Here is a 12064-nt window from a genome sequence, read left to right as displayed (position 1 = left end):
GGATCAACGTATCACCGGAAATCTAATGTCCATAACTTGTTATATTGTATTCATCAGGAAAAGCATCCAGGCCTCCCTTATGCTTATATAATGAATCGGCCATGACAACATCATGTGGCAGAGAGTTCCATTGTCGCACTGCTCTTACAGTAAAGAATATAGAGAGTTCCATAGTCTCACTGCTCTTACGGTAAAGAACCCGCGTTGATGCTGATGGTGAAACCTTCTTTCCTGTAGGGGATGGGGGATGCCCCCTGTCATGGTTACAGACCTAGGAGTAAGGAGACCACTACAAAGATCTCTGTACTGTCCATTCATATATTTGTACATTGTGATCAGATCGCCCCTAAGACGTCTTTTTTCTAGTGTAAATAACCCCAAGCTTGATAACCTGTCCTGGTACTGTAACCCTCCCATTCCCTTAATGACCTTTTTTGCCCTCCTCTGCACCTGCTCCAGTTCAGCTGTGTCCTTCTTATATACTGATGCCCGATGCTGTACACAGTATATACAATGTGTGGTCTGACCAGTGATTTATAAGGAGGCAAAACTATGTTCTCATCTTCAGCATCTCGGCCTCCATGCTCTCAAAACAAACAAAAAACCCTAAAACCCCAGATCAATTCAGACTTTGAACCAGATAAGGACCCCGAGATTAACCTCTTAAGGACGCGGCGACCCCGCTCTGAACCGCCGCGGTCCCAGGTGCCGCGTGTAGCCCAGGACCGCGGGTATTAGCGGGCATGGCCCGATCGCCGTGCCCGATAATCCAGTCATCAGATGCAGCTGTCAAAGATGACAGCTGCATCCGATTACCAGATGCAGCACTTCCCTGGTGTCTAGTGGGCTGGATCGCTCCTCTGGGAGCAAACCACACATCCTGCTCCGGCTGGGATCTCCGCCAAAATGGCGCTGATCCCGGCTCGGCACTTGGATGCTTTCGGCTGCAGCAGCCGAAAGCATCCGAGTGCCGATCTCATTGATCTTTGCTGTATAAGTATACAGCATAGATCTCAATGAGAGATCAGTATACTTATACTAGAAGTCCCCCAGGGGGAATAACCCTAACCCCAGGGGGAATAACCCTAACCCCAGGGGGGAATAACCCTAAACCCAGGGGGGAATAACCCTAACCCCAGGGGGGAATAACCCTAACCCCAGGGGGGGAATAACCCTAACCCCAGGGGGGGAATAACCCTAAACCCAGGGGGGAATAACCCTAACCCCAGGGGGGAATAACCCTAACCCCAGGGGGGGAATAACCCTAACCCCAGGGGGGGAATAACCCTAACCCCAGGGGGAAATAACCCTAACCCCAGGGGGGGAACAACCCTAACCCCAGGAGGGCTACTAGTATAAAAAAGAGTAAAAAGAGTAAAAAAAAAAAAAAAAAGTGTTGTTATTAGTAAAAAGCCCCCTCCGCTAATAAATGTCTGAATCACCCCCCTTCCCCAGGTTTTAAATAAAAGTAAATAAATAAATAAACATGTTTGCTATCACCCGAACTATTAATTCATCACATTCCTGATCTCGCACGGTAAACAGCGTAAGCGCCCCAAAAAAATCCCGAAGAGCAAAATTGCGCATTTTTGGTCGCATCAAATCTAGAAAAAATGTAATAAAAAGCGAACAAAAACTGACACCTCACACAGCCCCATAGAACAAAGGATAAAAGCGCTATAAGCCTGGGAATGGAGCGATTTTAAGGAACGTATATTTGTTAACAATGGTTTGAATTTTTTACAGGCCATCAGATAATATAAAAGTTATACATGTTACATATCGTTGTAATCTTAACGACTTGAGGAACATATATAACAAGTACGTTTTACCCTAGGGCGAATGGCGTAAAAACAAAAACCCCCTAAATAAAAAAAAAAGTTTTTTTTTTTGTTCAATTTCACCACACATTGAATTTTTTTCTGGTTTCGCAGTGTACTTTATGAAAAAATTCAGCCCGTCATTGCAAAGTACAATTAGTGACGCAAAAAATAAGGGCTAATGTGGGTTTCTAGGTGGAAAAATGCAAGTGCTATGGCCTTTTAAGCACAAGGAGGAAAAAACGAAAACGCAAAAACGAAAATTGGCTCCGTCCTTAAAGGGGTAGTGCGGCGCTAAGAAATTATTCACAGAATAACACACATTACAAAGTTATACAACTTTGTAATGTATGTTATGTCTGTGAATCGCCTGCTTCCCTGTGTCCCCCCACCCCCGCACGTGTACCCGGAAGTGTTGGTGCATTATACATTACCTGATCCGTGTCGCGCCCGTCCGCCATCTTGTGCCGCAACGTCATCTTCGGTCGGCCGGCTGAAGCTCTCCGATCTTCCCGAGTGCCGGCCACCCTCTGCCGCGTCATCAGATGCTCAGCCGCGATTGGCTGAGTATAACTGTGACGTTGCGGCACAAGATGGCGGACTGCCTGCGACACGGATCAGGTAATGTATAATGCACCAACACTTCCGGGTACACGGGCGAGGGTGGGGGGACACAGGGAAGGGGGCCATTCACAGACATAATATACATTACAAAGTTGTATAACTTTGTAATGTGTGTTATTCAGTGAATGATTTCTTAGCGCCGCACTACCCCTTTAAGAGGTTAAAGGAGAAGTCCGGCGAAAATTTTTATTAAAGTATTGTATTGCCCCCAAAAAGTTATACAAATCCCCAATATACACTTATTACGGGAAATGCTTATAAAGTGCTTTTTTCCCTGCACTTACTACTGCATCAAGGCTTCACTTCCTGGATAACATGGTGATGTCACTTCCTGGATAACATGGTGATGTCACTTCCTGGATAACATGGTGATGTCACTTCCTGGATAACATGATGATGTCACTTCCTGGATAACATGGTGATGTCACTTCCTGGATAACATGGTGATGTCACGACCCGACTCCCAGAGCTGTGCGGGCTGTGGCTGCTGGAGAGGATGATGGCAGGGGGACATTGAGGGACACAGGGCACTGGAGGGACACTGACCATCCCTCTGCCATCATCCTCTCCAGCAGCCACAGCCCGCACAGCTCTGGGAGTCGGGTAGTGACATCACCATGCTATCCAAGAAGTGACATCACCATGTTGTCCAGGAAGTGACATCACCATGTTATCTAGGAAGTGACATCACCATGTTATCCAGGAAGTGAAGCCTTGATGCAGTAGTAAGTGCAGGGAAAAAAGCACTTTATGTACATTTCCCGTAATAAGTGTATATTGGGGATTTGTATAACTTTTGGGGGGCAATACAGTACTTTAATAAAAATTTTCGCCGGACTTCTCCTTTAAGTCAGACCTCAAAGGAAAAGTCCAGTTACACATATTCTTTTGGTCAACGGGACTGGGAGAGGCTCAATAGAGGTACAGGGACGGGTGAGTCTGCCCTCTTTTATACATTTGGTGGGACTTCTTCCGAGACACCAGATCAGATCTCAAAATTAATAGGGGAGCTGTGGATATTATTGGAGCTGTGTTTGTCAGTGTTATGGGGGTCCCTGTAGCTGCATTATAAGCACTATGGTGGTCTCTGACACAATGGCACTATTGTTGTTACTAATAAAAACACATAAAGAAAACGAGCTGCTCACAGAACTTTTGGAACTGATACTGTTCCCATCCCAGAGTCAGACTCATGTGACATCTACGCAATATAAGTGACGCCCTGATAAAATCCCAATCTCATATGTCTTCACAATAGGAGCCATGATGGGTGCGCTACTTACATAAATCTCTATTCATCTCTGACTACACAAATATGGCCGACACCACACGCAGCGTGGACATCTACCCGTGCAGTATTGCTTAGCGTACACTCGGCCTCTAACGTACGGGAGAGTGGGCAGAACATACAGAGTGAACCAATCCGATCATTGACCTGTATTTGAACCAATGAGAAGGAAGATCTAAGTCATGTGAATCACGACTGAGCGCAAAAGGCAGGTGGGGCTTATCTGTGATTGACAGTGAATCCAGCCAGTCGTGTGATAGTCCTATAGTGACCAGCCTATAGGAAACGGAGGGGCGGAGCAGAGAGCTCAGGAGGAAGTGGTCGGGAGAAGTAGCTGCAGAAATGGTGGGTGATGATCTTGCTGTAATAATTACGTTTATTAGTGTCCATAGAGAATAGACAGCGCTCTATACACCCAGAGCGTCCTCTAAACCTCCGTTACTTTAAAGTGTCAGTCTTCACGGTAGTCTATGCATTATATCCATGAACCAGGAGGCCCAGGATGAGCAGTGCTCAGATATCACTGTAGTCTGTGTTATATTCATGAACCAGGAGGCTCAGGATGAGCAGTGCTCAGATATCACTGTAGTCTGTGTTATATTCATGAACCAGGAGGCCCAGGATGAGCAGTGCTCAGATATCACTATAGTCTGTGTTATATTCATGAACCAGGAGGCGCAGGATGAGCAGTGCTCATATATCACTATAGTCTGTGTTATATTCATGAACCAGGAGGCCCAGGATGAGCAGTGCTCAGATATCACTGTAGTCTGTGTTATATTCATGAACCAGGAGGCCCAGGATGAGCAGTGCTCAGATATCACTATAGTCTATGCATTATATTAATGAACCAGGAGGCCCAGGATGAGCAGTGCTCAGATATCACTATAGTCTATGCATTATATTCATGAACCTGGAGGGGCAGGATGAGCAGTGCTCAGATATCACTATAGTCTATGTTATATTCATGAACCAGGAGGCCCAGGATGAGCAGTGCTCAGATATCACTATAGTCTATGCATTATATCCATGAACCAGGAGGCCCAGGATGAGCAGTGCTCAGATATCACTATAGTCTATGCATTATATTCATGAACAAGGAGGCTCAGGATGAGCAGTGCTCAGATATCACTATAGTCTGTTATATTCATGAACCAGGAGGCCCAGGATGAGCAGTGCTCAGATATCACTATAGTCTGTGTGTTATATTCATGAACCAGGAGGCCCAGGATGAGCAGTGCTCAGATATCACTATATGTTATATTCATGAACCAGGAGGCCCAGGATGAGCAGTGCTCAGATATCACTATAGTCTATGCATTATATCCATGAACCAGGAGGCCCAGGATGAGCAGTGCTCAGATATCACTATAGTCTGTGTTATCCTGGGCCTCCTGGTTCATGAATATAACACAGACTATAGTGATATCTGAGCACTGCTCATCCTGGGCCTCCTGGTTCATGAATATAACAAAGACTATAGTGATATCTGAGCACTGCTCATCCTGGGCCTCCTGGTTCATGAATATAATGCATAGACTATAGTGATATCTGAGCACTGCTCATCCTAAGCCTCCTGGTTCATGAATATAACACATAGACTATAGTGATATCTGAGCACTGCTCATCCTGGGCCTCCTGGTTCATGAATATGAGCAGTGCTCAGATATCACTATAGTCTGTGTTATATTCATGAACCAGGAGGCTCAGGATGAGCAGTGCTCAGATATCACTATAGTCTATGTGTTATATTCATGAACCAGGAGGCTTAGGATGAGCAGTGCTCAGATATCACTATAGTCTTTATTATATTTATGAACCAGGAGGCCCAGGATGAGCAGTGCTGATATGTCACTGTAGTCTATGCATTATATTCATGAACCAGGAGGCACAGGATGAGCAGTGCTCAGATATCACTATAGTCTGTGTTATATTCATGAACCAGGAGGCCCAGGATGAGCAGTGCTCAGATATCACTATAGTCTATGCATTATATTCATGAACCAGGAGGCCCAGGATGAGCAGTGCTCAGATATGACTATAGTTTATGCATTATTTTCATGAACCAGGAGGCCCAGGATGAGCAGTGATCAGGATATAACTGTAGTCTATGCATTATATTCATGAACCAGGAGACTCAGGATGAGCAGTGCTCAGATATCACTATAGTCTATGCATTATATTCATGAACCAGGAGGCCCAAGATGAGCAGTGCTCAGATATCACTATAGTCTGTGTTATATTCATGAACCAGGAGGCCCAGGATGAGCAGTGCTCAGATATCACTATAGTCTGTGTTATATTCATGAACCAGGAGGCCCAGGATGAGCAGTGCTCAGATATGACTATAGTTTATGCATTATTTTCATGAACCAGGAGGCCCAGGATGAGCAGTGATCAGGATATAACTGTAGTCTATGCATTATATTCATGAACCAGGAGACTCAGGATGAGCAGTGCTCAGATATCACTATAGTCTATGCATTATATTCATGAACCAGGAGGCCCAGGATGAGTAGTGCTCAGATATCACTATAGTCTATGCATTATATTCATGAACAAGGAGGCTCAGGATGAGTAGTACTCTGATCTGGAGTTACATATGTCCTATGTTTGTTTTCTTTGTCTCTCAGACATCCACCCTGACTCAGGGCCTGGAGCGGATCCCCGATCAGTTGGGTTACCTGGTGATGAGTGAGGATGGAGTGCTGGCGGTAAGTAGGATCAGGATCTGACCAGGTCTGGATCATCGGACCTTGGATTTATAACAAGTCATCTGTATCTGGAATCATTACTGCCCCCTTAGAGCGCTGGTGACCTGGAGAACGACGAGCGATTGGCCGGTGTGATCCGAGAGATGGTGACCACAGCCTGCAGCTTCCACGGCCTGGGGGACCAGACACCTTTCAAGCGCATGAGCAGTGAGTATACACCGACTTAAAGGGGTACTCTGGCAAAAAAAGAAAATTCTTTCAAATCAACTGGTGTAAGAAAGTTGTATAGATTTGTAATTTACTTCTATTTAAAAATCTCCAATCTTCCAGTACTTATCAGCTGCTGTATGTCCTACAGGAAGTGGTGTATTCTCTCCAGTCTGGCACAGTGCTCTCTGCAGCCACCTCTGTCCATATCAGGAACTGTCCAGAGCAGGAAAGGTTTTCTATAGGGATTTGCTACTGTTCTGGAAAGTTCCTGACTAGAGATCGGCCAACTGTTCGGAGTTTTGGCTCGATCATGATGCCTGTGATCTATCTGGAATACCCTGGCCACATATTCCCGGGAGCGCAACTCTATTCCTGACATGGACAGAGGTGGCAGCAGAGAGCAGTGTGTCAGACTGGAGAGAATACACCACTTCCTGCAGAGCATACAACTACTAATAAGTACTGGAAGATGGGAGATTTTTAAATAGAAGTAACCTACAAATCTATACCAGTTAATTTGAAAGATTTTTTTTTATTTTTTTTTTGCTGGCTGCTACCAGAGAATCGTAGCTTACAGTCTATATAAATATAGTGAGCCGAGGTGTGAACATTATAACCAAATCCACGTCTTGTCCTCTCTGCAGTTGTTTTCGGGGAGCACTCTTACCTCGTCACCATCTCTGGACAGAAGATCTACGTGGTGAAGCGCCATAATGTAGTGCGGGAGCCAGTCAGCGTTTAGCAGCCACCCTGCCCTTTGCTAGGTCCACGTTTGTTGAACTTAATATGTCCGATTTGTGTACAGAAAGTAATTTCACGAGTTTGTCCGACAGATTACAGAGTCATCCTCCCCGGAGATAAATTCTAGACACCCCCCCCCCCCCCACCCATGGAAGTAAATTATGGGGGCTCGTCCGGGATGTAAGGCTCCTCCCCTCCTGAAAATATATTCAAGGTATTTTGGAGCAACATAAGTGGATAACTCGTTGGTGGAAGCAGATTTTGGGGATGTGTCCAGGACATTGCAGAGTCCTCCCTCCCTGGAGATATTTTCTCTTTTCTTTTCTTCTTTATTTTTTTGGGGGGGGGGGTGTGTTTGTGTAAGCATTTTTTTTTTCCTGAGGACATTAGCGGATACCGCCTCCCCGGAAGTGATTGTGGGATTTTGTCCTGGATATAGTAGGAGTCGTCCTCTCCAAAGTTTTCTGTGTATGCTGCTTTATATATAAAGTTTATTAAAAATTCACAAAAGGTTTATGGAATGATTTATCATATTTTATTGCTTGCCAACCTGTCTGTTCAAAAAAAAAAATTATCTGAGATTCTTTAAAGGGAACCCGTCACCATGAAACCTCTATCTAAGCTGTCGGCATCATGGTATAGAGCAGGAGGAGCTGAGCGGATTGATCTATATCTTTATGGGGAAAGATTCAATATAACCTGTAATCTATTGGAGAGTGGAGTTTTTGCTGTCAGCAGGGGACACAGAGGGAGCGCGGAGAAGTAAGCATCGGACGTTTAGGTCTAGTGCACCAGCAGCGGTATATTAAACACAGAACACTGGACAATCCCCCAGCTAGTTACACCTAGGGGGCACTATATCTGTATGATGGTACAGGAGGCATTATTACTAGAGATGAGCGAGCCTCAAGCATGCTCAATCCGAACCCGAACGTTCGGTATTTGATTAGCGGTGGCTGCTGAAGTTGGATAAAGCCCTAAGGCTATGTGGAAAACATGGATATAGTCATTGGCTGTATCCATGTTTTCCAGACAACCTTAGAGCTTTATCCAAGTTCAGCAGCCCCCGCTAATCAAATGCCGAACGTTCGGGTTTGGATCGACTCAACCGTTTGCTCATCTCTAATTATTACTATAGGGGGCACTATGTCTATATGATGGTACAGGGGGCATTATTACTATAGGGGGCACTATATCTATATGATGGTACAGGGGGCATTATTACTATAGGGGGCACTATATCTATATGATGGTACAGGAGGCATTATTACTATGGGGGCACTACATCCGTATAATGGTACAGAAGGCGTTATTACTATAGGGGACACTATATCGAACTGTACAGGAAGCATTATTACTATACGGGGCACTATATCTCAACGGTACAGGAGGCATTATTACTATAGGGGACACTATATCCGTATAACGGTACAGGAGGCATTATTACTATAGGGGACACTATATCCGTATAATGGTACGGGAGGCATTATTACTATTGGGGACACTATATCTGTATAATGGTACGGGAGGCATTATTACTATAGGAGTATGCAATACTCATGTTTCCCAGTGGGCAATGCACCTAGCACTTCACTGCATTGAGCGCTTTCATTAGCAGCCGGCAGTGTTGTCATTTGGCTGTTCTCCCTGAGTTCAGCAATCTGTTTCTCTTATTATTACTATAGGGGACACTATATCCGTATAATGGTACGGGAGGCATTATTACTATAGGGAACACTATATCTCTAACGGTACAGGAGGCGTAATTACTATACGGGGCACTATATCTCAACGGTACAGGAGGCATTACTATAGGGGACACTATATCCGTATAATGGTACGGGAGGCATTATTACTATACAGGGCTCCAGATGGCGACCAAAATGGTCGCCAATGCGACTAATATTTTGCAAATGGCGCCCAGATTTATTAATCTGGGCGCCATTTGCGACTGGCCCCGGCGGCGGCGCGATGTCTCTTTAAGTCCGGTCCCCGGCTGATGCGCGGCTGCCGGGGGTGTCCCGTCCTATCCCCGGCAGCGCGGCGCATCAGTGAGCTGCCTGGGGCCCTGACTTCCGGCACAGGAAGTGCGCGTCAGAGACGCTTCCTGTGTCAGAAGTCACAGCCCCGGCGTACAGAGAGCTCACTGATGCGCCGCGCTGCCGGGGATAGGACGGGACACCCCCGGCAGCCGCGTATCAGCCGGGGACAGCGCCTGAAGAAGAAGAGGATCGCCGGGGGAGCGGGTTGTCAGGTGAGTTTGTGTGTTTGTTTTTTTTAAATACTGCTTAGCATAGAGGAGGAGGGGGGGGGGGGAGGGGGGGGCATCTATAATGGGGGGAAGAGAAGGGGGGGGCATCTATAATGGGGAGAAGAGAAGGGGGGGGCATCTATAATGGGGGGAAGAGAAGGGGGGGGCATCTATAATGGGGGGAAGAGAAGGGGGGGCATCTATAATGGGGGGAAGAGAAGGGGGGGGCATCTATAATGGGGGGAGAAGAGGGGCCATGTTCAAGGGGGGAGAGGGGGCTATCTATAAGGGGAGGGGGTATCTATAAAGGGGGGAGAAGAGGGGGCATCTATAATGGGGGGGGGAGAGGGGGCATCTATAATGGGGGGGAGAGGGGGCATCTATAATGGGGGGGAGAAGGGGGCATCTATAATGGGGGGGAGAAGGGGGCATCTATAATGGGGGGGGAGAGGGGGCATCTATAATGGGGGGGAGAAGGGGGCATCTATAATGGGGGGGAGAAGGGGGCATCTATAATGGGGGGGAGGAGGGGGTCATCTATAAGGGGAGGGGGCCATCTATAAGTGTAGGGCAAACTGGCTGCAGACACTGGGAGATAGATATATGCACAATTATTATTATCAGGGCCCCTCAGGTGTCTGTATTGTAGGGGGTCACTTGCATTAGTCACTAGGTGAGAGATATATCTATCTATATACTCATCTTGTGGGGGGGGGGTCACTATGGCTGCAGTCATAAGTCTAGCTCAGTATGTATAGACTGTTGCAAGCTTTTAAAGGGAACCTGTCACCCCCGATGCCGGGGTGACAGGCTCCCAACCCCCCGTTAGAGCCCCCTATACTCACCTCATCACGCCGGATCCCGCTTCTGAAGATGGTCGGGTCCCGGAGATCTCAGCCGCTGCAGCCCGGCGCGCACACTGAGAGATGAGTCCAACACTCATAGAGAATGACGGAGCGCTGGACTCTCCTGTCATTCTCTGAGCGTTGGACTCATCTCTCAGCGCACGCCGGGCTGCAGCGGCTGAGATCTCCGTGACCCGACCATCTTCAGAAGCGGGACCCGGCGCAATGAGGTGAGTATAGGGGGCTCTAACGGGGGGTTGGGAGCCTGTCACCCTGGCACGGGGGTCAACAGGTTCCCTTTAAGTTCAAGTTCAGAAGAGTAAGCCTCATTAAAAGGCTAGCCAAGTGAAGCTGAAGTACTGAGTCAGACTGTATATGGTTGTCAGACTGTATATGGTTGTCAGGTTGCAAGTTTCCATGTTGAACATTTTCAAACTAAGAAAAGAGAGAATCTAAAGGAGGAGGATGCTGCCGTGGCCTCTGCACACAGTAAGTCCCATTTAACATAACATTAATTTTACATGGTTTAAAATGTTGGCGACCAAATATTCTATTTGGCGCCTAAATTTTTCAGGTTAGGAGCCAATGGCTCCTAGGTAAATTTTTTAGTCTGGAGGCCTGCTATAGGGAACACTATATCCGTATAATGGTACGGGAGGCATTATTACTATTGGGGACACTATATCCGTATAATGGTACGGGAGGCATTATTACTATAGGGGACACTATATCCGTATAACGGTACAGGAGGCGTTATTACTGTAACTAATAATTTAGTATTGCACCGTGTGGCCCATTTACCTGGCTGAGTTTGAAACCCCTGGAATGGACAGTCTAAGCATGTATCAGATTTATAACATGTGCCTTATGCAGTCTTACATGTCTTTCCGCCTTGTTTGCACTTTCTGTTAGGTGGCTTTTTAAGCCCACCCTATTATTGAGCAAGTGGAAAAGGGGTCTAAAGCACGCTGGCAAAAGTAAAAAAATAAATAAAAATTGACACAAATTGCACCAGACTTCTGGCACAGTTTTTTTTTCCCCTCTCCATTGACATGTTGAATCTATAAAGTAGTAGTAGTAAACTCTGGGGGCTCGTCCGGGACAGATCAGATTCATCTTTAGTAGAACTAAATTTTGGGGGCTCGTCCGGGACAGAACTGAATTCCTCCTCTCCCAAGATTGTTTTCCGTTTTTCTCGCTTTCTATATAAATTTCATTAAAATGCCAAACGTTGATAAATCCAGCATTATTTCTGCCCTGTTTTTGTTACAATGTATCAGCTAGAGCGCAGACCTTTAGCGCATAGAGAATTGTCTACATTGTACAGATCTTTAAAGGGGTTATCCAGCGCTACAAAAACATGGCCACTTTCCCCCTACTGTTGTCTCCAGATTGGGTGGGGTTTTGAAACTCAGTTCCATTGAAGTAAATGGAGCTTAATTGCAAACTGCACCTGAACTGGAGACAACAGTAGGGGGAAAAGTGGCCATGTTTTTGTAGCGCTGGATAACCCCTTTAACAAGTGGGCGGCTGTATGTTTCAGGTGTGACAAATGTGTGCAGCTTCTAGGT

The 12064-nt window shown here is 46.2% G+C and overlaps 1 protein-coding gene across 1 annotated transcript; it reads left to right on the top strand.

Annotated features, from left to right (window-relative positions):
* The first annotated feature begins 4023 nt into the window (after positions 1-4023).
* Positions 4024-7535, top strand: LAMTOR4 (late endosomal/lysosomal adaptor, MAPK and MTOR activator 4). Its single transcript, XM_069980756.1, has 4 exons — positions 4024-4077; positions 6366-6446; positions 6539-6653; positions 7301-7535. Exons 1-4 carry the CDS (start codon positions 4075-4077, stop codon positions 7396-7398), a joined length of 297 nt encoding a protein of 98 aa, XP_069836857.1. The 5' UTR covers positions 4024-4074; the 3' UTR covers positions 7399-7535.
* The last annotated feature ends 4529 nt before the right edge of the window (positions 7536-12064 follow it).

This window comes from Dendropsophus ebraccatus, chromosome 1 (assembly GCF_027789765.1).
Source record: "Dendropsophus ebraccatus isolate aDenEbr1 chromosome 1, aDenEbr1.pat, whole genome shotgun sequence".
Lineage (NCBI taxonomy): Eukaryota > Metazoa > Chordata > Amphibia > Anura > Hylidae > Dendropsophus > Dendropsophus ebraccatus.
The sequence above is the reverse complement of the archived record's forward strand: the minus strand, read 5'-3'. Positions and strand labels throughout refer to the sequence as shown.